Source organism: Doryrhamphus excisus, linkage group LG3 (genome assembly GCF_037039965.1).
Source record: "Doryrhamphus excisus strain RoL-2023G ecotype Guam linkage group LG3, RoL_Dexc_Guam_v1.1, whole genome shotgun sequence".
Taxonomy (NCBI): Eukaryota; Metazoa; Chordata; class Actinopteri; order Syngnathiformes; family Syngnathidae; genus Doryrhamphus; species Doryrhamphus excisus.
Window position 1 is genome coordinate 14,218,866 of NC_136359.1, and position 26,694 is coordinate 14,245,559.

At 41.0% G+C, this 26,694-nt stretch overlaps 2 protein-coding genes across 6 annotated transcripts in view; both read right to left on the reverse strand.

The window, feature by feature from the left end:
* Positions 1-4,961: 4,961 nt before the first annotated feature.
* Positions 4,962-13,584, reverse strand: LOC144898231 (uncharacterized). Its single transcript, XM_078789304.1, has 4 exons — positions 13,540-13,584; positions 9,169-9,281; positions 6,371-6,751; positions 4,962-5,653 (listed from the first exon to the last, which is right to left on the reverse strand). The coding sequence occupies exons 1-4, from the start codon at positions 13,553-13,555 to the stop codon at positions 5,381-5,383; spliced, it is 783 nt and encodes a 260-aa protein (XP_078645430.1). The 5' UTR covers positions 13,556-13,584; the 3' UTR covers positions 4,962-5,380.
* Positions 13,585-22,274: 8,690 nt separating this feature from the next.
* The window catches only part of LOC131127936 (uncharacterized), a 290,462-nt gene continuing 286,042 nt past the window's right edge, over positions 22,275-26,694 (reverse strand). For 2 of the 5 annotated variants that reach the window (XM_078789701.1, XM_078789702.1), the window contains one exon: positions 22,276-22,517. In XM_078789701.1, coding sequence (XP_078645827.1) covers positions 22,411-22,517 — 107 coding nt within the window. In that variant the 3' untranslated portion in view covers positions 22,276-22,410. Of the gene's footprint in view, positions 22,518-26,694 lie in introns of all 5 variants that reach the window. The other 3 variants (XM_078789697.1, XM_078789700.1, XM_078789696.1) reach the window with 3 other exon arrangements.

Consider the following 26,694-nt stretch of genomic DNA (forward strand, 5'->3'; position numbering starts at 1 on the left):
TCCTCTCCTCTGTCCTCTGTACATTGAAGACAGACAGGCTGTCCAGCATTGTGCATAAGTAGCCGCTCTGGGGAGGTCTTGACCCGGCCAGCAATTCAACTCTATATCCCGGCTTTTTGAGTTTTGCAGGCCCCTTGAACTCAAATGTTTCCCATGTCTTTTTGACCAACAACAAATGTGAAAAACAGCCGTCACTACTGTACCGTGGGCTTTTTCAAAGTACCCCCAAGAGGTTTTGAATCGAGCCAGAAAAGTCCAAAAGAAAACATTGTATTGAAATGCATGCCAAAGTGGAAACACGGTCTAATACGCTGCTTTTTTACCTAAAGCATCAAGGCCTGCTTTTTTCCCTTTCAAAAGTTGTAAATTCTTTCTCCTTATTGCATGGTATGGTTTCCCACTGTGAGATCAAAAGGTTATAATGCACTACAAAACCCAACTAGTACATGTACATTTGCTGATCTTTTTTGTTTGGTTTCCTCTTAGTTTGGTTTTTAAATTCTAAACTTCATGTGAAAACTATTTCCATGTAATTTGTAAAAAGCTGGCATGTTATTTTGTCGGACGTTACATTTGATGAACACAAAATGCCCAAACTCTAACTATCACGGCCAAATTGGTTGGGAGAAATTGCCATTCTGTGTCACCGGAACAAGTGCAGTTTGAATAAAATACAGTCTTTTTCTTTTCATAAAATGTTCTTCGAAAATGTAATGACAAAACATCCCTGCCATTTCAATAGCCACGACTATTCCCCACATCAGCTACTGTATTAAACCATCCCGCTATCCCTGGGCTCTCTAATTGCAAAACCAACAGATCTACAACGCACTTCTGTACAGCAAAAGTTTTGCACAATACCTCACATTTATCTCTATTTGGTATTCATTACAGGACATTTGAACCACATCACAATCTATTACCACCATGCAGATTCAGCCCTGGCTGACAATACAAATGATAAGATGGCGCAGTGACTCCATAAACACCCAAAGCTTATATATCACATCATATGAGCTGGCCTGGAAAGCACTTGTCATCCACCATGATCATTTATTTGTATGGATAGACCCAAGTTATGGATATCATTACAATCCTGTCTTCTGTCTGTCTTTAACCTGTGACTATTACTGCTGCGTTCAAGCATCCGATGGAAAAGACAGAAGTGGTTGTGCTTATCTGTGGGGGCATCAATCACTTGGCAGTCGGAGCTCCAATGCAGCTGCTTGTGAGGAGAGATTTATGCTACCATGCATCAAATCATCAGACCTCTCCAGTAAAATATGATTTTGTCAATAGACCTAATCAATAGTGCATGCAAGACTGTGTAATTATTACAGTGGTCTGTGTCAATAAAAGTGTTGCATGGAACGTCCTGCCATAGGCTACACGGGTGAGAGCGAGAGGTTTGTCATGGTTGTGAGATCTTTGATTAGCTGCCCCACGAGGTTGACTCTTCGACATGCGGAACTGGCATGACATGTTAGGAAATTTGGAATTTAAAAAGAACATGTCAGATTTGGAATATGTGATCCATTTTACGGGCCGATTACAAGTGCAGAGTCTGTGTAAATAGCATCATCCAGAGTGAATTGTGTTTCCTTGCACCTCTGCAGACAATACAAATTATAAATGATTGAGGCCCGGATGGCTGTCTCTACTCAAGTGAAGATCATTTATCCCAAAGCAAGGCCATCCAAGGACGGAGGGAGGAAAGCAAGAAAGAAATTTGCATTAGACTGTAGCACAGTTAGTCTCATATACACGCATACAGTACAGCAGAAAGAGAGGAGAGATCAAGCAAGTGTGAGGCAGGGACCAATGAGGCGGTTTATATCGAGATTTTGTCTCACAGCCACGGCCTCCTGGGAGAGAGGGGTCTGCCAATAACACTTAAGAGACAGAGCAGGAAAAGTAAGTGCTTTTATTACAGCTCATCACTCATGTAATTTCTGGCAGCATTTGTGATTACAGATCAAGTGATTGACTAACTACACATTTGGCGGCTGAGTTATGAACCGAGTTGCCTACCGCTCGAGCCCAGGCAGACTGTACACATCAGCTGTAACTCATCCCCCATCCAAAGGTGCTAAATCAACGATCGCACTGCAGCCGGAAGAGTTAAATAATAACTTGGGTTTTACTATAAATCTGTCAGAAATAAAATCTGCATCAACATAGTCTTAGCCCTGATGTTGTTGCATGGGAGGGAAAACGAATGAATGGAGGAGGATCAATAGAGGCAACGGTGGAGATATTGATTGATGACAGGTGTGTGTGTAAGTGTGCGCAAGAGGTGGGTTGAATCACCCTGGGGTTAGGTTTAGAGCAGAGCTCAGAGTGTTAAATCGACAGTTCTCACCTTGAATCGATTGGCAGGATACCTCCATGCAGGCCGCGAACATGATACACAGAACCTACAGTCACTCACACACCAAAACAAACTAAGAGACAATGGGTAGGAGGAGTGAGGGCAAATGCCTCTGTGTTATGTACTATTTACAACTCAGTCAAGGCACATCTAAATCTCAGTTATCTTGTGTAATGCTCCTGAGTAATATATCCCACAATATATTTTTCTAAAAAAGAAAGCAATTTTCTCTAGCAATATGAGTGGTTAGGGTGCAGACCTCACAGCTAGGAGACCAGGGTTCAATTCCACCCTCGGCCATCTCTGTGTGGAGTTTGCATGTTCTCCCTGTGCATGCATGGGTTTTCTCCGGATACTCCGGTTTCCTACCACATTCCAAAAACATGCTAGGTTAATTGGCAACTCCAAATTGTCCATAGGTATGAATGTGAGTGTGAATGGTTGCTTGGAAAAGCAGTAGAAAATGAATGAATGAATGAATAAAGTAATACATTCAAATGTATTAGCTGAATCTGCAAACCTGAAGGCAACTCAAGTTTGAAAAGAAACAAAATGACCCACATAAATCAGCAAGATGGGCTTTTATAGCAAGTTGGATGGCATTTTTTTAAAACTTCCCCAGGAATGGTTTAATGCAGAGGACAAATTTACAAGTACCTGTTCCACAACTTTGCACTACAGTCATGAAGCAGAACAAGAACTGTCTGAAAAAGGAGCAATGTGACTCTTCTGAGAAACTGAGTTTATTCTGCCAAGCAAGAAAAGAGTAAAACTAATAATTAGCCATTGTCGTTCCCATCTCATAGTTTGCTCCGACATTTGGTTTTGAGGAATAGGTTTTATTAAGGTGTACAGTATTACACTGAAACCCAGTAAGACATCTCCATGCAACCATTTATGAGGACTTTGACCAAAAAACAGAAATAAAATCTACTGAATTAAGCGGCCAAAGATTGATATCACATGACATTTACTTTACACGTTGTTGCTTTCCAAACATTTTTTGTATGATCCATGTGTTTTATGTAGAACATCATCATCACATACATTCTTGTGCTTGAAACAAATCAATCACCAGGCAGTAGGAAGAGTCATAGTACCATGAACATATGATTCTGCCGTGGAGATCTGCAGCCTTGGAGGCACTTCCCCGTGAAGTGTCTCAATATGAGCCAAGATCTGTGGGAGTCAAGGCTTGCGGGTTATGTTTTTAATAAACATCATACTGTAAGCATTACAATCACGTCAGCGCTGTTCGTCTGTATGGAGGGGGAAATTAGTCATTTGAACGTGGTGAGTCCAACACTCAGTGGCTCCCACAGTCACAGTTTGAATGATAAATCTGCTTCAAGATGAGGCCAAAGGTCACAATTGTTAATGACTAGGAGAATGGTAAACGGCGTGAAAAAGTGTTAGATTTTTTTGCACATTTGTCATACTTAAATTTTTCAGATCCTCAAGGAAATTTAAATACTAGTCAATGACAACACAACTGAACACAACATTAAGTTTTTAATGAAACCTTTTATTATTAAGAGACAAAGAAAAATACAAACCAAAGTGGCCTTGTGTGCAAGTGATTGGTCCTCCATTAAAACATAACTAAACTTGGATTAATTGCAATGTATCAGTCTGTAAGCGGTTATATAGCCATTTTCAAAGCTTTGGGATCAGCAAACCACAGTGAGGGCCATTACCTACAAATGGCGAAAACACAAAATAGTGGTGAACCTTCTCAGGAGTGACTGGCCAACCAAAGCGCACAGCGACGACTCATCCCAGAGGTCATAAAAGACACCACAACAACATCCAAATAACTGCATACCTCACTTGTCTCAGTTAAAATCAGTGTTCATGACTGCACCATAAGAAAGACATTGACATTTAGACAAGCCTAAACTTTACCAGAAAACATCTTGATGATCCTGACGGTGTGACAAGACAAAGGTTTTTGGAAGGTGTGTGTCCAATTACATCTGGTGTAAAAAAAACATCATACCAACAGTAAAATATGGTGGTGGTAGTATGAAGTTCCGTCTGTGTGTGACCTCAAGCAGAAACAAACTGGGGTTCTGCAGCAGGACAATGATTCAAAACACACCAGCAAGTCCATCCCTGAATGGTTAAAGAAATGTTTGGTGGCCTAGTAGACCTAGAGTGACCTAGTCAAAGTCCTGACCAGAATACTACTGAGATGCTGTGGCATGACCTTAAAAAGGCGCTTCATTCTTGAAAACCCTCCAATGTGACAGAATTGATGAGAAGGCCAAAATTCCTCAACAGCACTGTAAGAGACAAGTTATCGCAGATGCTTGACTGCAGTTGTTGCTGCTAAGGGTGACCCAACCAGTTATTAGGTTTAGGGGTCAATCCCTTTTTCACACAAGGCCATGTAGGTATGGACCTTTTCTCCTTTAATAAGAAAAACTTTAATTTAAAGAGTGCATTCTGTGTTCAATTGTGTTGGCATTGTCTAATATTTAAATTTGTTCGATATGCAAAAATGAGAATTCAGGAAGCGGGTACACATATTTTTAAACCATTTGCCACATCGGTACAGACCTGATCAACCATTGGTTTTAGAGTGTCTCTGTGCTCATTTTCAGTTTTCTCATTTACGAGAAAATTTTGGTTTTGTTTAGGAGGTTATTGTTGGATCACAATTATATATCCTAATATCAAATAGTACACACAATATGACATACGGCAAAGCTTCAGAACTGAAATGACATCATCTTTACAGAGTCACTGTTGGATGGCTGCCGAGCCTGAATCTGGTTCTGCTCAAGGTTTTTTCCGGTTGAAGAGGGTTTGTACTCGTCATTGTGGCTTCATGCTTGCACAAGGGGGGAATTGTTGAGTTTTTGTAAAGAACGCAGTCAACTCTATGCATAAAGTGCCCTTACATAACTTAAAAAAACTGGAAGTGAATTGGGCATGAATCATGTGCACTGACCGCTTGTGAGAAGTAGCATGATAAAGTCCTCATCTGCACAACCTTGAGGAGGTTTAAGAAAGAGAGTCCTCAACAAGCGGCACTGGATGGACAAGAACTTGGTCTTCAAGGCGGTGAAGCAGGGAGGAGCTATGAACTGGAGACTTGAGGCTACGGTGTAATCTCATGCTTGAACCGTGGCAGGAGGCCACATTCCCATCCTTAAAACCCGCACATCTCCCTGGAGGTCTCGGTTGGGGTTTGAGTATGGGACCCATGACAACTTGGGACAAAATGCAGTTATCACTTCCAGATTTTTGGATTGTTGACAGACGTTTTTTCCTTTCCTGAAAAGACAAAGACATACAGAAAATGAATGAATTAAACAATGTGAAGCATGGTCCAAGTTCTGGATTTGGGTGAAAACACTCATACAGGCACTACAGTATATTACAGAACATTCTACCAATCTCTTGGAAGATCTTCATGATAACATTGTAAACAGTCTTTGGAAGGCCAACAGCAGCCAGCATCTTGCTATTAATGTCTCTAATGTTGTGTTACTTTTAGCTGTATTTTCTCTGAATCACGAATAAGCAAACTGAAGTCAGTATGACTTGAGTAAGCCTGCCAAACAGTTCATACACACTTGCTTATTTAATCCTATCAAAGTGATTGAATACTGCCTCCAGATGCACAAAATCATTTTAAAACAGACATTAAGAAGTATAACAAATGTAGTTTCAGACGGATGAGTGAGCCATTTGAAATTTCACTGTTTGCTTGGTGAATCCCATTGCCCTTGAGTGTCATGATTTTCTTTTCAAGTAGAATTTAGTAGTAATCAATTGGACAAAATATATATTTGGGGGAGTTTCTTGCAAAAGTGACAATCTATGCATGAGCCTGCAACCATTAGAAGGTAAACTATAGCACTGCAAGTACATTATGTTTATCAAGTACAAGACTGGCATATTTTGAGCAGTTACTATGTTGAAGTTTGCACAGGTATAAGAGTGGTGGGAGAGCGGGATGATGGTTAAACTAATGACATCATCACTGACCTTTCCAGCCTCAGAATAAGCCTCCTGCTGTCTTGGCTGCAGCCTTGGCAGTATGCTGGTGCACAGCAGGTCGCGGTCTTCCAAAGATGTTGGTAAAGGATGTATTGTCGTGAAGACTACATCTTTGCTTCTTCTTTTTTTGTACTGCTCTTTCCACCTTTCTTCGTCAGACAGTGCCACTGTCCCACCATTTGCCTTCCACAACCCAGATTGAATCATTGAGTGCCTGCTGTCTGTTGTCACAGACCTGGCCCTGTTGAATGCTGAAGCATGGACCTTTGCTGGATCTTTGAGTGCTTCTTCAGAATTTGCCCTCTCTCTTTCACCTCCCTCTTCTTCATCTTCTTTTTTTCTTTCTTCAAGGCCAACCTGTCTGAAGCCCTACGAGGATAAAGTGAATATATTTTCCTTTTCCCTTGTACAATTGCCTGAAAATAAAGCATCAGTGAACTGTATTCGTATTTAGTAGTTTTTGAACACAAACATTTTGCTTCAGTACATTGTCTCAGGCATACAATACACAAAAAAACCTTTTTACCCTTCAACAAGTTCAATCTTGTGGTACAGTGTTCTCTCATTTATCATGGAGGATGAGTTCCTAAAATAGCCTGCAATAAGTGAAATCCACAAAGTAGCCAACTTCATTTTTTTCCCCCTGATGTTTTAAGACCGTAAACCCACTCTCCATACACTTAAAACACTTATAAATTCTTCTCAGATAGGCAAGAACAATTTCTCACATTCTGTCTTGCTTAAAAATGCTCAAAAACGTTCAAAGCTTTGTTTGCATTTTAGTCATCAACCTTCAGGTCCTACACAAGAACGTATTCGGTCACTCGTGCATATTTTACTCCTGCGACTGTGCCTTTTCGTCCTGGCGCTGTTTTATTGTACACAAGTATAACCCAAGATTAATTTACAAGAAATTAAAGAAAGAAGTCTTTCCTCCTCTTGTTGCCACCTCATCATCATCTTTGTCAACAAGGAGCATTAATATATTAAATGTTCATTTATTCATTTCATTCGTCATTTATGTGCATTTGAGTTTGCATGTAAAAATATAATAGTTCCATATTAAACATATTTTGTGTTTTTGGGTGTCTGAAACACATTAATTAGATTTACATTGTTTCCTATGAGAAAAATGTTATATGCTCTCTTTAAGTTGCCTTCACGAGCACACAGTATACTTCTAATTGGTCTTATTAGGGAGCTTAAATCTTAACACCAGCTCTGTGCATTGCCAAAGGCTATGTGAGTGTGTATGTGTGCACTTCCCTTTGATGTTTATGACACATCAGCTCTCTTACAGAATGGCTAATACGAATGAGAAGCAGCATTTGACATATCAGCACCATTGCAGCTTTATCTATTTTCCAAATGATACTATAATGCTTGGTGGTGCATGTAACATGAAACAGCAGCATGTAGCATGTACAGCTTGATGCAGCAGTACAGACTTCAGGCAAAGGAAAAAAGTTCATGGAACCGCACTGCAATATTTGACCCCATTTAAAAACTTGATACCAATTAGAGAGCCTTGGGTGTAAATAATTTAAGAGTTATCTCTCACTGAGCATAGAGAAGTAATTTTTATGAGTATGTACACATATTTGCACATCTGTGCACATGAACTGACAAAATCTCAGTTCTAACCTATGCATGTTCGCACACATGCGCATACACACGTGCGCAATGCTCTGAAAACAGACTTCTTAATGAAGCCTTAGTCAAGTGAAAGTAGAGCAGAAATACATATTGCCCCATTTCTGCCTTCAGTTCACCCTCCCCTCCTCTCATCCCCTTGCTTGCTTTTCTTCACCTTCTCCAAATCATTTGTTTTATTCATGTTTCGTTGTCTCTCTCTTTTGTCTCAATGAGTTAAATCACAACCCCTAATTTATAGCTACAGGCAAAGACACTTGTTGACAACTGGCTGATGAGAGGCAGATGAAATCACTGAGAACATATGCGATGAGCGGCGTGTGTAAATTTTAAAATGTCTGTTAAGTGTCTTTTTATCCGTGGTTATTTACATAAGAAAATGACAACGTGTGCATAAGAATGGCTGTGATGCAAAATGAAAAAGGCTGCGCACTGGAGCAGAGGCAAAGTGAGACAGAGGGAGACGAGCGGAGAGAGTAAATCCAGTGACACTGAAGTGGGGAGCACTCAGGTGTGGTGAGAGGATTATACAAAACCCTCAGTATAAATGACAGTAAACACCTGAATGACAGAGAGATGGTGGAGGGGGGCGGGAGCTTGGGTGAGCACTGCAGTTTAGAGGTCCTTGCATATATTCTAAGTGAACATAATTCAAGACTTTTACACTTTAAAGGTTATACTTCAGTGCACAATATTCCACTTCACACGTATGACTGATGTCTTTAAATAAATCCAATTGAAGCAAATGCAACAACAATATACAAGAAAAACATAACTATGGTAAATGTGTTTTTCAATGTTAAGTTCCCCAATCTGGATAAAATGTGATTGACACTAAATACACACGCCAAACTTTGATCAATCAAACACTGTGGATGGTCTCTTTTGTGCTTAAATCAGCATATTAATACATGTACAAATAAACAGATGAAATGAAAATATAAGCCCACTTGAAAAAGGTAATAAAAGCATTAAAATTAATTAATTAGAAAAAGCAAATATGGGAGGACTTGCCCAGTTAATGGACGTGTTGCAGATTAATCTAAACTATATAAGTAAGTCAATAAAGGAACGATAATATAGAACACAGCACTAGAAAGGGGAGAAATATGTATTTCTTTATTTAATCCTACCTTCAGTGTGTTTTCTGTCATTGTGTGCTCTGTGAGTGGGGTACTCCAGACATGGTCTCTGAACGGAGCATCACTTTCTGATTGGGCACAATCTCTTTCCTTCTTGCTGCTCCCTGAAATACAAATGCGCCAGTAATCAACATGCAATCCAGGAATCTCAGACATGGTGTATATGTGAAAAGTTGCAAGTTGAAGTCAATAGTGTATAATATAATAACTCCATCCCTAATACAAATGGTGGTATTGAACATGACAAAGTGGTGGACACGTGTTAAACATAATCTATCATATTGCGGTAATCACAGTAATCATAACTTGCCGCTGTTTTGGTGTGTACTATTCCCTTAAATGTACATACATTTACATGAATGTGAGATTAAGTAAACTTAAGGGCACTCATGATAGGGTATTTTTGTCCAAGAGTGTCCAGAGCATTCAGAGGCAAATCTGAGGTGTTCTTTCCACTTGTCAATACAATCCAGCTATTTTTTGTGCACCATTAACAGCAATGCCAAAACATTTGCCTCCTCTAAAATGCGATTTTAACCTTTTGGCTTAGGGTTAAATTCTGAAGAGAGCAGAGCGTGTTGCTTCCTAGATCTGCTCTTAGTTAAATCCATCACGTCTGGAGCCATATCACTGTACAGCGCTGACTCTACATGAAGCATGACCCTGTTTCCCCCCCAACCGCGACCCCCTCCTTCCCTCGCAGTCTTGGAAGATAGAAGAGCACAGGGGAGAGGCATGCCAAGGCAGAAGACACTTTTAAGCAAAGATTAAAGGTTTTCCTTTTTAATCAGTCATTTGGCAGCAATGTTAGCATTTCACCCTAGTGCAGCTAAGGATCAATTTTTAATGCTGCGGTGCAGAGAGCAGACAGAGTGATTGGCAGAGAGAGGAGCTATTTACAAAGGATCTATTTACAAATTTTCCATAGAGATACACTGAGGGCACAATTGACATCTCTCACGGAATTTCAAATAAGTTCTTTCCCTGTACCCACTCTGTCATGAGGCATGACCTCTGCCATCCCCTGATAATCACTGCTTCATGTGAATGTATGTGTGTTTACGCCCACATCTGAAATAATAACTCTTCGGTTAAATTGTGCTATACTTCTTCATGTTGCATTGTCTAGGACTGTGTATCTAGGTCAATCAAGTGTGGAGTAAACAAATAAAAATGATAAAACTCCAATTCTAATGCCTCTTTCAATGTATTGACTTTGGAGTGGCCTGGTCAAAGTCCTGAGCTGAATCCTATTGAGATGCTGTGGCATGACCTTAAAAAGGAGGTTCAGGCTGGAAAACCCTCCAACTTGGCTGAATTACAACGATTCTGCAAAGATGAGGGACAGCTGTGCATACGGTATATAACTAAGGTTGTTTGTTACAATAAAGTTATGTTGCTCGACCACCTTCACTTTTTCGCCATCCTCTCAACGTCTCGGCCAAAGCTACAGTATTCAATACTAAAACATCACAATCTGCGAGATGTGGAACTTGTACGAGTATGCGGCTGCAGAATGGTTGGATTATGCGTTTCCAAGCAGATTTTGCAAAGTTAAAATGATCAGTTTTGCTTGTCTTATGCCTCTTGAAGGTGTTACTTTACAGACAGGCTGTCATAGTTAAGGTGGTGTCGTTTCTAGCCAAATACAGTAAAATTCTTATGACTTTTGGACAAATCTGGCACCCTTGGCAACATTGGTTGTGCACAGAACAAGCTTGATGACTGGAAAAAAGCCAATTTCCCTGAGGGAATCCCAAAGGGATTAATAAAGTATTCTGTCTGTCTGTCTTATCTCACAAGTTCATGTTGGGCTGGATCTGACACTGATGTTCCTCCCAATCGGTTGTCCACAAATCCAACTCTGGATCACTCTGTCAATCCAACCATCCATTCATCAATCCAGCTATTCACTCACACAGTCAACGAGCCATCGAGTGGGCCGACACACAACATTGATTCAGAGATTGACCCTGCACTAGCGGATCAATAGTCTCTTAAATGGCATCATTGTAAACGCTTAGACACAATGGCCAGGCGTTGTTTACGCAGTTCATTTTCAAGGAAGCATGGCAGTGGAGGGCTCTAACTCGAATCAACGCTCCATTTTACTCTACTTATATGGCGGCAACAAAAAAAGGAAAAGGAACTGGGTAAAAAAAATAAGTATTGAGCTCCAGGTTTTGCGGCAGCAATCCATGCAAAAGTACATGTAATGACTCAGGGCAACTCAATATTTAATAACTCAATACTTGCTAGTGCACCAAGAAGCATGTTGCTCACATATCATCTAAACACAATTACAGTATTTAAAATAATTTTAGCAAATGTAATGTAATTTTAATTGAATTAACTTGAGGAACCAGTAGTCTACCAGAGTCTAATGTTCAGTGGCATACTGTGAAGCCTATTGTGTCACAGTGAGCATGTAGAGACCCTTTTGGATAGGAGCTGGGGTCGACATATTGGCATTAAATGACTGGAACTCTGACATGCCTGGGAGCTCTGTCACTGTGGTTCACAGGTCTTGTTAGCTGAGGTTTCAGCAGGGTGGAAATGATGGTGCGTGTGTGTGTGTCTGTGGGGTGACTTTAGACAGCAGTTCTACCTCCACGTCCTCACCTGACACCAGCAATAAAACCAAACAGGGCCAAGGTGCTACACTGTGTGTGTGTGTGTGTGTGTGTGTGTATATATATGCTACGTGGACGTGTGCAACCCCCAGAAAGGGGAAAGTGTGCGCCAAGCTTGTTGCTGCTGTCACCAATTTGTTGGAGGCTCCAGACAGAAGTAGGAGCAAGGTGACGGAGCTGGGGCTTGATAAACATAGAAGCCCTTCTTCGATTTCCCATCCAGTCCACTTTGGAAACACATGGCTCTTCCTGGGCACTCTTGGCTAGATGAAAGAGGAGGAGGTGGATATGATGGGAGGTGGGGTAGTGAGGAGAGTCACAACAGTGATTGGTGATTGTGATTGGTTCGCGGTGAGATAAAATAATAGCCACGTGGAGGAAGGTTAAGAGACAAAATAATACGTGAAATTAGAGGACATGGTAGAGATTCTGAAAGAGAGGTGGTCCCTTTGGTAGCGCGGTTATGTGACTTCCAGCAAAACGGAAGATGGAGATCGAAAAAATGGACATGGATACAGAGACAGGCAAGTATTGATAGAAGTATGAATTGGTTTGTAGGTAGAGGTTAATGATGTTAGTTGGAGCGGTTTGGATGACTAGCTTGGTACATCGCATAGATACAGACAGGGAGGAAAAAAATATGTTGGATTTTCGTTTTGAGATCACAAAAACACACAAAAGGAATACAGTGTGAAAGTGACAAAAATACTTGACATAATGGCTATTCTCCTTCCAACTAGAGTATTTAGTCACTCAGTCGTTCCCTTTTCCTTGGAAACAACTTGCACTGTTCCGCCTTTCAGCTGATATCAGAACTTTAAAGACCAGCTCCAGTTAGTCAGTGGAGGAGGTGGGGCACCAAACTCCCCTCTGCTCCCCTGGAGAGTTAAGGAGATCACATTTGAACTCCCCCCTCCAACCAACCAAACTCCACCCTACCGCTCCCCTCCCTCATGCCTTAACACCAACATAAGAGGACAAGTGTGGGCTCTAAGCACCAGTGATCAAACACGAGCGGCTGCTGGGTGCATTCGGCTCAGGACGGTTGGCCTAATAGGATTGGAAGCCCCCAGGTGAGCCAAAGGACACCTCCAATCAGCCTGATTAGCTAAAGGCAAAGCAGCGTTTAGTAGGGATGTAGTAGAAAGTGGTGAAAACTAAAAGGATCACAGGTTGTGCAGAATACAGGGAAAGTTGTGATGTGACGGATGACGGCTCGTGTCAAGTTGGGTGCGGGACTGATGGCGTTAAGAAATTATATGTGGCTTTAAAGTGTCAGATTTTTTATTTGGGCTGTTTACAAATCATTACTAAGTTTAAAAATCACGTCTTAAGGCTGTTTTTAAAGGAATGTATGTTTCATCCATGTGTGTCATCTGTCCAAGTGCTACACATGCATGAGTACAAACACTCCCCTAGTCACAGCATGTACTGCTGCATGAACAGACAGTACATTCCGAAAAACAACTACCAGAGGTGGAGCTCATCTCTGACTACTCAAAAGTCATCAAGAGTGTAAAACACACAATATTATACAATTCAAGCTGTTACTTCCGACTGTGCATGAAGGATGCTCCCCTCACTCATAAATTCTGGTTTGAAGGGTGGAGAAATTGAGTGAGGAGGGGTTTTAAGAAGAAGGCATAATATATATACGGGATATATACAGGAAAAAGACGCATATGTATGCAAAGAGGGACTATATACCAAACATGAACAGTCGACTTACTTGTAGCAAGCGCCATAATATGCCAGGTACCAGAGGCCACATCCGACACCTGCAAATAAAGAAAATACAAAAAACAAACTTAACAAAACAACTATAAAAGGATATATTTGAAGTGAAAGGTCTGAATTAAGTTGTGTTAGTGAGACTAAAAGTACTAAGAAGAAGTCTGACTTCTAGATTGTTGATTAGACACTCAAAATGTTTGCCTAGCCAGCTTCCAATATTACTCTGCTATTTCCAAAAACTTTCCAGCTACTCCTTACAAAATGGTTTTGTGAACCCTTCAACGTTTATACATGAGTCAGTAAGGGTCCTTTGTCTTTCTTTTTTTTTTTACCTTTGTGTCTGACAGTGGGACAACCTGCGGGATCCAAATCCTTCTGTGACTGGGATGTTCACTGAGCTGGGACACACAAGGGACCTGACCCCAGAGAAGAAGCTCTCCACCTGCTGGGAATATGAACAAATATTCAGACACACTCTGTGTCAACTTGCCACAAGGTGTACGTGTGAGAATACCTCACACACTCATCAGTGTGTCCCCAGGTTGTGATTGTAGGTGCACTTATACAACGTACACAATTGCTGCTACAGTGGAAATAGCACACCTTGGGGCCTGCAGGGATTCCGATGCCAGGCTACCTCAGAGTATTTTGCTCCTGATACTTGCAACTTGTGATTTAGACCTAATTGGAATAGAAACACTGACCTTGAATAGAAGCAGTCAAATGGAACAGAGAATTACACCCTGTCAGCTTGGCTTGGTTTAATAGAGGAAGGTAATGTACAGCTCTGGACTGAGATTGTAACTCTCTTCCCACGAGACTTCCATATGTGCACAAAACCTTATACATGGTGAGTGAGTGAAGGAAGACACACTCTCTGTTATCAACAAAAATTCAAGCATTCCATCAATCATCTCAGTGTGCCCATTTAGGCCTGCCACTGATACATTTATATTTACAATCTGCATTGAGGACCTTTAAATTATGGCATACAATAAACCTGGCATATACATCTCAAAAGCTTTTTCAGAGACTATTAAAGCAATTTTCCAAAGTGGATTACAAATTTCACATTCAGGTTTTATAGCACATTACGATAATGTAACCACATCTAAATGTTCTGCATAAATGGCGAAATGTGGGCTGCTTAATATGCTGTTTTTCATTTTTTAAGACGCCTTTTGCAAACTCTGCCAAGCCAGTGAGCATGCTGGTTTGTGCGGCGGGGAGTCAATAATCTTTATGAGGTGGGTTTTAATTACAAGGAGATACCAGAGAATCCTCCTCAAGGTAAGCCTCCATTAATCTATATTCTGCATCAAGCTACGTACATGTAGCATCTGTGCGCGCGCACACACCCACACAAAAAGTCTGTCTGTCTTTTTTTTACATTTCTGTTAACAAGTGATTTTCACAAAACACAAGCCAGCCGTTGCTCAATGCCCACTCCTCACACACAAACACCCATCTGAACAAGTAACACATGCCTGTGCACACGTTAACTGACCATGAGATGCAGGAGCACAGTGACGAGCTGCCAGAGTAATCCACCTAAAAAGGTTAAAAGCTGATGTTTTCCCAAATGATGACAATCTGAGAGGTCACATCAGTCATGTAGTAAGGTCAGACGTCCCACAAAGGCCTGACTTTAAGTAATACTTTTACAGATCACCTAAAGCCATACATGTCTCAACTTGTGGCATTTATAGTTATTTCATTCACGCAAGGTCAGCATTGACAGTACTACGGAACTTTCTTATTTGTGTTACCAGATGCATTAACTGTTGTAATGTAAAGTTTTACGTGACTATTTTTCTTTATTATTAGCATATTAGCTCTTAAACTCGTCCACAAAGGTTCAACAAATACAAAATGTGAGCGAGTGAGACCTCTCACTGACGCAAACATGCTTTTTTGATTCCGGTGTCAGCTAAAGGTAAGATTTGTTTATTTATTATACTGGTTTTAATTCTAAATGTTTGTGAGCATATAAAAAACTATTGAGGAACATTCAATAATGATTATTATTAAATATTGTCCACAATGCACCTTTCCTTAATGTAATATTCAAATGAAAATACCTAAAACACATTTAATCATGAAGCAGGACAATAGTCATAAAACATTTTATTTATCTTTAAAATGCAGTAATTATAATACATATATATAAATAATTATATGACAGTAAATCTGATTTTATATTTCATTTATTTGATCCCTCTTAGTTAAAAATTCCCCTGGTCTATTAGTGTTTAATTTGAGCTGCAATTTGTTCTACTTTGCTTGACGGTCCTTGAATGCATCATCTACATTGTCCCATGCACAGATGGATGTATTTTGGATGTATGGATGTATTTAGATGTATGTCCCCCTTTTTCTTTCACCTCATATTTGCACCCAAATGCTGATACTATGTGACATGCATAAAGATAAGATTTCATGACCTTGAGTGCTAATAATTGTGTAAACATACGTAATTGGGGTACACAAAGTCCACCAAGCTGGATGGTGGCTCTGTATTCATTTAGTCCTTTTAGTTTGAATTTGCTCCGGCTCCTTTTATAATATAAATAAATATATAATATAATAAATATACATATATAAAATATATAATACATAATAAATTAGATAAAACAGATTGCTATAATGTATGTATGTTTTACCGAGGTGTTGAAAATATTTCCCTAGCTATTTCGATGCTAATGCTAGCAGAGCACTCGACTTCAGCCATGGTCATCACATTGGTAGCCCGTAAATAGCAGCTCATAACTTTTGTCTCGCAGTTCAATGCAAAAATCAGCGCAGAGACGGCTCGCATCTAAAACACTCGTTAGTTGGGCCGCTCCTATGTCAAGGTACCACTGACTATGAGATCAAAGTTTCTGGTGGTCTTCCCCTGCAGGTCATAAATGGAGCTCACCTGTCACAGCTGCACTGTAACTGTCTCCTGCTTGTATTCTGGTGACCTGAGCTTGGTGGGAATAGCTGAGCAGGCAAGGAGTTGACATCTGAAGGCATTTCTCTCCAAGTCCAAGCTGCCCCTGCAAGAAAAATAATGTGGCATTCTCAGGATTACATCAACATTGTATCCAAACCACACTATTGATAATAGATTATTCTACAGATACATGCTTGAGGGTTGTTTAAATTGATGGGTAAGATTAATTAAGAGGAGTATCCATCCATTTTCTATTCTGCTCATCCTCATTAGGGTCACGGTATGCTGGAGCCTATCCCACTATCCAGGGTATACCCTGGACTGGTCACCAGCCAAACTCAGTTTGAGGAAATAAGCAATTACAATTAAAACTGCCACTGATCTTAAATACCAAAGAAATACACCGATTTAGGACTTAGAAAATATCATAGCACTCTCAAGATAACTATACTATATGGTGAGACCATGATATTTGTTAAATAATCAGACCATGTCAGCATATGATGATGAAAGTCTTTTAAAGCCGATCACAAAAAACGATCAGTGTGCGGTGGCAAATACCACATCTGCTGTGTCATGTAGGCTTCAACAAAATGATGCTTCTCGTATTGCGCTTGCCACAGGCAATGCCAGTTGATATCAGCGTGTCACCTCCTTACATCTTTGTTTACACGCTTTGCGTAGCTGTCACTGGCTGCACTTTACATTGGCGGCAGCTAGCTCGTTACCTAGCAAGAGTTATCCGTCCAGCTTCCGACCTCCAGACTCCAAATGTGACGTTTTACCACAGCGACATTCTGCGGGTATTTCGGCACCATCATGGGTATGTAATAACAATAATAAAGTGTCTCTGAACAACACTATGGTAGTAATTATACTACTTATGTCTTGTATTGGTGATACTAATCACAGGGGTCTCCATTCTCCCCACCTGATTTTGAGTAAATTCAGGTTAATGTCTAATCATGTCAAAATAAAGGCAAAAAAGACAATCTGTCCAAAAGTTTATTTGTTCGTAATTACCTACTTGCCAGGGGCCCCTAGAATTGTCTAACGATGCCCCTGGGGAATAGCATAATAAATTAATTGAAAATGTACAGTTAATACATGTGATCGGTATCAGCCAAACTCACTCATGGATGATCGGTCTCGGAATTGGCAGCATAAAACTCTGATCGGCTCATCCCTCGTTGATTTACAAGTGAGCGCGTCATGTTGTAATCGGTGTCTTGCTTGTTCTAATGTGTTCAACGGTGAGGATTTGCAGATGCGTTGCAGCATATGTTCCTGCTGGGAAATGTGTTTATGTGTGTGTGTATGTTTTCAGTGAATGTGAGTGTACAGTACGTAGTGTCATCAGTGTTGACATGCATTTATGTAAGTGAGCAACGGTGTCCTTACCTAGCATCCAAGTTGTAATATTGTCGATTTGCGTTTGTGCTTCTCCATGTGCCTTCTGATGTGTGTGTGTGTGTGTATGTGTAAATGAGGGCTGTCAGGTGCTGGTCCTTGCTGTGCCAGTTGCATCTGGAGCCATCTGTGTTGAGGCTCAGTGGGAGCAGAGCGGATGACTTTAATGTACTTGAACCCCAGACAGACCTTTCCCAGACAGTCGTCAGAATGAAAGCAAGACAAGTGGGCCCAGTCGAGCTGAACCGGCGGATCTGGGTGGTGAGCAGGAGACAGACGCTTTGGTTACACTATAACCCCCAGTCAGACTCACAGGGGATCCCCTGGCAGCCAGATACACACAAACATGTGAATCTGTTGCAATGATGCTATAATACTGTTTTATGTCAGTCTAGCTACCATGCGTCTCTCTTTTCAGAGGTTTATGTCATCAAACAATGCCAAATGACACTGTTACATACATGCTGTGTTTGCAAGATTGCAGATAAGAAAACAAATAATAATTTGATAAATGTTTCTATAAAACATTGTGAAAGTTCCACTGTTGTTAACACTTTAGTATTGATGAGATCTGCCCTTTTATGCAGATCTTGAAAAACATTATACATGCATAACAAAAATACAAACACAACACTTTTGTTTTGGCTCCCATCTTTCCTGAGCTGAACTCAAGATCTAAAACTTTTTCTATGTACACAAAATATCTATCAATCTTAGATATTGTTTGAGATGTGTGCTAGTGAGCATTTTACTCTTGTCTGACACAATCCATCCACCTCACAGATGTGTCAGAACAAGATGTTGATTACACAGCGTGATTATTGCACAGGTCAACCATAGACTGGCCACAATAAAAGGCCCCTCAAAATTTTGCTGTAAACACTGAAGGTCACAGCCCGAAGAGGTCATCAAGACCACATAGCAGAGATGAGAACCTAAGGCCTCCGAGCCAGAATTGGCTGCTGAAGACTCCCTGGCACCAGCCCTTGACCGACATCCAAAACGCAATGCACTGGACCCTTATGCTTGGTGGGTCTATGAGGGGGAGCTCCTGCGTGGCTTCACCCACGGGTGAAAGGCCCAACCACCAAGCCTCTCCCCCGGGCCTGGCTCCAGGGTGAAGCCCCGGTATCCCACGTCTGTGCGATCTCTCTCTCTCTTCCTCTTCTTCATAAGGGTCTTTATAAATCACTCTTGGTCTAGCCGGTTACCTCGGACCTGTTTGCCTTGTTTCTTTTTCAACCCGAACACTTACCGGTTTAGCACATATTAGACTTTCTAACTTTAAACTTAAGGTCTCTACACAGGTATACAGTATATGTATGGTATGCTATATGCTGTCACCTACTTCTTTATTTGTTGCAGCATCTCTCAGCATTCAAATAGCATTTCAAAAGCGGTACCAAACAGCAACACCCAGCACAGTTTATCACCACCGCAAAGAAGGGTTCCAGTAATGATCTTGCAGAAACAATATGATTAGTGAAGCACAAAATCAATTAATGCGGCTGCAGAATCAATAGGTGTCTCTTATCATATATGTCCTGCAGTTAATTAATAAACAATAAAGACATTAAGCAACAGAGCATCAGACTGTGGCGAAGACTGTCATCAGTCATGACGTGAGTACTGATGGCATCAGCAGGAAAGCAACTGGAAAACACTGACAGATATAAATGAGAGCGTGGTGAAAAACTGAATACACCCACAGGCTAAGATGCTGTGACAATGTACACACACATCTAAGAGCGTGAGCGTGCATAAACTGACAAAGGCACTCACGCATGAGGTTTCAAATGCTAAGAAAAACACAGACACACATGACATCCTTTCAATTCTTCTGTTTGAGTCTATACCACAAACATATATGATATAATAATAATAATATTTTGTACAAGTAAAACAGAAAGGCCAATTTAGGATCTAAAAGTGAATCAGAATGTTTTATGATCCCAAATGTGCATCTGTATCATATATTCACTCAAGACAAATAATAGGGTTTAATTTTCTCTTTTGTCTTAAAATTGACCCTTGCTCACAAAGCTCCTGAAAGGTTATTGCTATGTAATTGTTATGTTATTGTAAGTGGCAATTATATGATGACAATATATGATGTCTGTGCTATAAGCTATAAGGTCTCCTTTCCTTACTGTCTTCAGCAGAGCAATCTATTGGATGTAGGGAAGTTACGATCAGGGTTTTATGCTGCCGATACCGATCATCCATAAGTGAAATCAGCTGATACCAACATAGGTGATGTGGAAATGCACTACTGGCTAGATTAGGGGTCACCAAGGTTTTTTTTTACAACATGAAAATGGCCAAGAGTTACTAATTTTTGTAACATTTATTTTCATAGCTTATTGCTAGCCAAACAAAGCCAAAATGCTTGTTTTACCACAACATGAACAATGTGATGGTATCCGCAACTCACGTTTTGTATTTCACAATGGATTTATTTTTAGTCTTCTCACATTATTAACAGAAAACCTGAATGAAAAGCAGGTATGCCTGCCTCTGCTGTTCCCCTACAGCTGCATCCGCAGCCGACCCCTGTGCCGTTGGAATCCCGGAGAGCGCGGTGCAGACGCTCACTCTCACGATCCACACAAACTATGCACACTCGTTGAACAGCTAAATCTGGGAAGTGCCAAGACTGACGTGCACCCACCACGACCGTGCTCACAAAGTCAGAAGTAGTTGCGGAGGGTACGTGTGTCATCCATAGCCCGACGCAGCCACGTACACAATGAAAATTCCTCTCAGGACCACAAGTGCTACATAGTGTCTGCATGCTCCAAAATTCGTACTGAGGCAGTGCCAAATTTTGCCCACACTTGCATGCACAGCGGGTACCATGTGACCTTCGATACCATGCTTTTTTTTCAGACAGCTGACCCCATTGTCACACAGCTGACATTTGGAACATGACTCTAAACTGGGAAAGTATTGGGATTAGGTTTTCAGGATCTGTTACACACTGGCTAATTGGTTAATTCCATAATCCATGATGACAATGAACACTTAATATTGTAATCTGACTGCAAGTTTAAAAGATTCTTCCTTTCACCTTTTGCTGGGATGCTACCATATTTATTCTGGTTGTAGAATACACTCCCTGACATCATTCAAATTCCTTCCCACCTCAATCATGTGATACAGCGCCGGCCGTCCGTCTTCTAGTCTCAACAGTGGAGAAACAATGAGATTTCTATCTGTAACACTATTACCAGCCGTAATAGGGTTAGCGTTGCCTGGGTAAGGCAGTGGAGAACTTTATTAAGTTTATGACCTTTTGCTTTTCTACCTTATTCTTCTGGCACTGATATACAAGGGCCTTCAAACCCCTGAGAGAGGAAGGTATCAGCTAAGTAAGAACAATTTCCCGATGACCCCCTCATCCTAAGTTCCACTTCAGCTGCAAACGCAGTGTTATCTTTCAAGAGGTAGAACCTATGCTATTTATTTTTTTACATGTTGACTGGAGTGGTTCTTGGTATGGCACTGCGCAGCTGATTACAGAGAGAGTCTTAATCAGGTGGCGCAGTCTGCTCAGGGCCCCTGGGGCCTGCCGTGTGTTACATCTTGTCAGACTGCACAGAGAAACAATCAATCATCAGGAGAGCTCTGTGACAGAGGAGGGAGAGAGGATGGGAGAGATGAAGAGAAAGGTGGTTAAAAAGGGGGGCAAAGGAGCATGGGTAGAGGAAAAGAGGGAGGAAATGGGGATTTAAGGTAAGAAGATGAGGAGAGACAGAGACAGTCTTGCACTGAAAGAAACTTGGAGTTATACAGCTGTTAGAAAGACTATTAAAAATTCAGCCAGTTGTGCTAGACAAAAAGCCATGGTCATGTCAAAGCTCATAATAAGCGGCCACAAACCTTTTCATTACAAACCTTCACCTACATGTTTGTTTTATCATCTTGGCAAGGCATCTTCATCGTGGCTGCATTGTAAAAGGAAATCACATGTACTGGAAAAGGTTCAAATGACCTCACGGATAAACACAGGAGGAAAAAGAATTGAGAGTTGAGCCGCGTAGGGATTGAGGTGGGCCGACGTTTTACACTGTCTGGGCTCTGTCTGAGGCCTGCGTAATGATGCGGCTCTTTAGAGAACATCTTAAATGAAAGGCCAGAACAATCCTCTGTGACAGGTGGGATCCTTTATATCTAACAGAGAAAAGACAGCACAGGGCCAACACACACACACACACACACAAGACGACACTTTGGAAGAGGACACTCACTATTCACTTTGAAAAAGGCCATGCACAGACATAAACTACAGTGGATTCCACAAAGAGAATTTCCTGTTCTGTCCATGTGAAGAAGATGAGTTGAAATGAACAAAGAGCAGATCCTATAAAGGTGATATATAGAATTTAAAAAAAAGCTTTCTTGGCACACTATGAGGGATGTTAAAGTGCTCTGAGACATACAGATTACCCACAAAACCCTTTAATCTTTACTCTGGAAAAAATGATCTTTTCCAACTCTCCAAGAAAATCAGAGACATCAGTGCATATTTATGGTGAGAGCATATCTAAATGATATGAAAATAAAATGGAAAAAGTGTGTCTTCACCTCTTGGCCCACCCCCCAGGAGAAGACATATCCACCATCTGAAAAAAAGATGAGGGAAAAAAGAACACAGTCAATGTAAAGAGCACAAACAATTTAAGAGAAGTGTCAAAAACAAGCTTTAGGCTAAAATGGAAAAGAAAGGGGGGGAAGAGAAATCAAGAGCTGACAAAAGGGGCTCAAGCATCATACATCAAGCACTTGTTACCTCTGCCGGTGTTTGTGATTGCACATGACTGCAAACAAGTCAGTGATAAAAAATCTCAAGAAAGATGAGAGCGATCAGGCCGACTTTAAAGATCATCAATCACGGCCCTGTAAGCTCCGATATTATTAGTTCAAGTAAAGCTGCACTCTTCCATTTTATGGACATCATAAAGGACTTCAGGGTAGGTGGGGGGCAGAACAGGAGGAGATCCCCCAGTGTTTTAACTAGAGCTGGGATGGAAGTGTGTGGAAAAGCAGACCGAATGGATGGACAGCACTAATGTAGTAACACAACGGAACAAACCTCCGCAGGGGAAGGAATGTGTGACAGGAATGTAAGGTGCTGCTTACAAGGTGTAAGTTAAAGTGTACAGTGAAAAGACTCCACTATTCTGTTTGAGGATTCTAATATTTCAATGTATACTGATCTTGTAAGGTTGGCTGGCAACATGTAAGGATTATGGGGCAAAACAAAAGTAATGTTACTTTAGGAATGTATTTTTCCTCCAAAAAAAAGCAGACATTTGTTCAACTAGGCATGCACTGAAGTAGTTAACTGTATGTGTACATGTACATTTTGTCAAAAAACAATTATTATGGCATGTTGGCCAATAATCGTGAAGATTTGCGTTTGAATCTCCGTGGAGTTTGCATGTTCTCCCCCATGTGTACGAGGGTTTTCTCCGGGTACTCCGGTTTCTTCCCACATTCCAAAAATATGCATATTAGGTTAATTGGTAACTCCAAATTGTCCATAGGTATGAATGTGAGTGTGAATGATTGTTTGTGTGCCCTGCAATTGGCTAGTGACCAATCAGACAGCTGGGATAGGCTCCAGCATAATCGCGACCCGAGTAAGGATAAGCGGCATAAAAAATAGATGGATGGATGGATGGATGGACACTCTAAATTTTCCATAGGTATGAATGTGTGTATAGCACACATACCAACACTTAGTAACTCATATATGGAAAGTGTTCAGTTTCCACTTCTGATAATAGTGTCGTTGCAAACTGCCTCTGAAACTGATCAACCTAATTAAGAGTTTGCTTGACTTCTCACAGGCAAATCTGGCTGTTTTCTAAATAATTTATCCTCGCAACGTCCTGTCTGCCTGCCCACAACTGAAGACATAAAGGCGAGTGTGAAGTCCATCACTGCTTGCTGAATAGCTGCCCTTTGTGCCTCCCAACTTCATTCACCAGCTGAAAGGACCCCAAGTGCTGCCATAGCACCCCTGTATGCTGCCTGCTTTAAAAAAGCGCCTATACCCACTAGGATGCGCCTGAGAACCTTCAGCTAGATTAAACACACATTAATATGTGTCTTTTAAATACCACTGTTTGGGAGAATATCCGGTTTTATCAGACTCACATGTGATTTTCTTTTGATGATTAATATAATATCTATCACTTTCCCCTTCCTACACCTCTGCCTAACCTCCTACTTAGCGCAAACACATTATTTATCACTATTTTTCTCCTTTTGCACTTGTGACAGAGGGTAGTTGTTAGGGGCATGAACAACACAGTCATCCTTCACCTTGTGGTCCTCTACTATGTCCCAGAGACCTTAGCTTGGTTTGTTAGGCCTGACAGTGTCACACTAGTGAACAAAAGGACTGCAGGGTTTAGGGCTGCCCTGGAATGTCAGCGGGTTCACATTTCACATGCAGATGCATGACCCCAGAGCCCTTTAGAGGGAAGGTGTGCTTTAACCTCACCGAGAAGCATGGGGAGGGAGGAAAAGGGGGCAAAGAGGCACATTAAGGGGAGACTGGAATTGGGGGAGGGGTAAAAAATAAGTTTGCACTGCTGAAGATGCTGAAATTTTTCGCTGTGTGTCTCTGTAGCTTTCCCAGTGCTCTGCTGAATGGTGTTAAACCTCACTTAAAGAAAGGCATAATTGTCGATACCCAGAAAGCGAGTCAGAGCTATCTCCTTTTTGTGTGGTCTGTGATGCGCCCCCTCTCTTCCCCTACTTCCATATACATAAAAGCATTAACTTTTTAAGTGCACACTTAGGGTTTTTCCCAAATGGTTGAAAAGGCACAGTGGGAGGGGTTATGTAAGGCAAAAGAACTGTGAGCTCCACAAAAGAAACCAAAGTTACTGTCATGTGCTCTCTGTAGGCCCCAGCCAGGCACAATTTCAACTCAAGGGCTTCACACTTCTTTAACATATTCTCCTTCTTTTGCTCTTCTCCGAGCTTGCTGTATCCCTGTTCACCTATCCCGCTTTACTTTGTTCTTGATAGCGAACACTTCAAAGGCAACAAGACCTTCTGCGAAAGCCCGACAACTCCTTGTACGTTTGTTTGTTTTGACCCCCAGCCCTTTGCTACAACCATAAAGCCCCAACTTGTAAAACATACAAGAGAGGAGAGAAACCATTTCAGGGGCTTGGCTTTTTTAAGGTTTTATTTTGGCTGAATATCCTACCAAGTATTTTTTTAAATGCACATATTGCACTCATAATTCAGTACTCAAATAATGTTGACAATTTGTATCTGGCAATATGGCTTCATTACTGATTACACAGTCATGCAGCGCATGCATGAGTGCATCACTATAAAAATACATGCACAAATAATAATAATAGCATAGCACTACACTGTCACAGAGTAAACTTTATCATAATAATGAGCTTGATAAAGTGAACACCATTTTCATGCCACCAGTGTTAAAAAAGAGAAGATTAGTGCCCGTTCTGTGTTTTTTACATTTTATACTCAATACAGAAAGAGAATACGACTGCAGCTTTGAACCGCCTGTGCTAAAAGGGAACGCAACATATTCATCGTTTATATTGCTCCAAGAAAAACCAAAACGATATTCATGTGGACATCTAATTGAGATCGTGTCACTTTGGTTCATGCAACAATAAAATATTTATTTTACATTCATGCTGTCATTTGTCATGATGATTATGGAAATTTTTATTTTTTATTTGGTCAAATGCTACATCCTGCTGAAATTCATCTAAATTAATGTCATGCTATATGTGCATGATTGTTTCTGTGTGTTGTCGTCACTGCGTAAGGATGTATGCTCGCTGTTGTTTTTTCTGTTTAGCAGTTCTGCCATCCAATAGTTGAGACATCTATAGCATCCACAGAAAGGCCAGGGGAGCAAGGGAGCAATCCATAGACCTGCGTAGCCATGGCAACTAAACAAGGAATAGGCTAGATGTCAGGCCAGCATGGCTAAATTACCCATTAGAGAAAGCAGGAAGGGGAGAAAGGGAATACTGGTCAGGGCACAAGAGGCTAATGGGGAGATAAGATGGCCAACATATAGACGATACACATACGAGGACATGCTCACACACCTATAGTACATATAAATGTACCACCCACACAAAGCAGTGTATTCTGTCACAAAGACGCTAGTGAAACCATACAAAACAGGACTCACAATGTGTACGGTATGTACGGTTTCACACAAACAAGAAGCAAAATAAAGTGGCCATCTTTGTGCACATGTATGCTGATTAGACATAAAGTGAAGACAAAATGGTTTTAATAAAGACACACTCTTGTAGAGTTTCCTTGTGAATGCGAAAGAGATGTATTTATAGGAAAACTCCTGTGAGATCATCAGTGCTCAACCTCACAGTCATGTATGAGTGTGTGTGTGTGTGTAGTATTGCGCTATTGCAGTTTCCTTCCATATGTACATAAAAGAATGAACACTTTGTGCAGGTATTAAAAGGTTAAAAGGGGAAAACAGCCAACCGGTTGGCCTGCTGTGTTAATTCCCTTTTTATCCGTGCACACACAGACATACTTTTCATGTCCTCACAAACAAGTCACACACTCACATCGAGCTAGGACTAACACAGCAACCATGCTTACACAAACAGAGTCAGGCAGTCATGCTCCTCCTGACTTTAATGCTGCACATTCATTTGCATGCACCATAATTAGCGTCAGGCACACAGAGTCTGGTCCTGGGGGAGCTCTGTGATAACCACTTCCCTTTCTATTAGGGCTCTCATTCCAAGAGTGTCA

Bases quoted from the DNA above. Each gene is read 5' to 3' on its own strand.
- LOC144898231 (XM_078789304.1), bottom strand. The intron at 6,752-9,168 runs GTAGGATTAAAT...TTATCCTCGTAG, and splicing joins TGACAGAAAACACACTGAAG to GGCTTCAGACAGGTTGGCCT. The intron at 5,654-6,370 runs GTCAGTGATGAT...TTGTCTTTTCAG, and splicing joins CTTATTCTGAGGCTGGAAAG to GAAAGGAAAAAACGTCTGTC.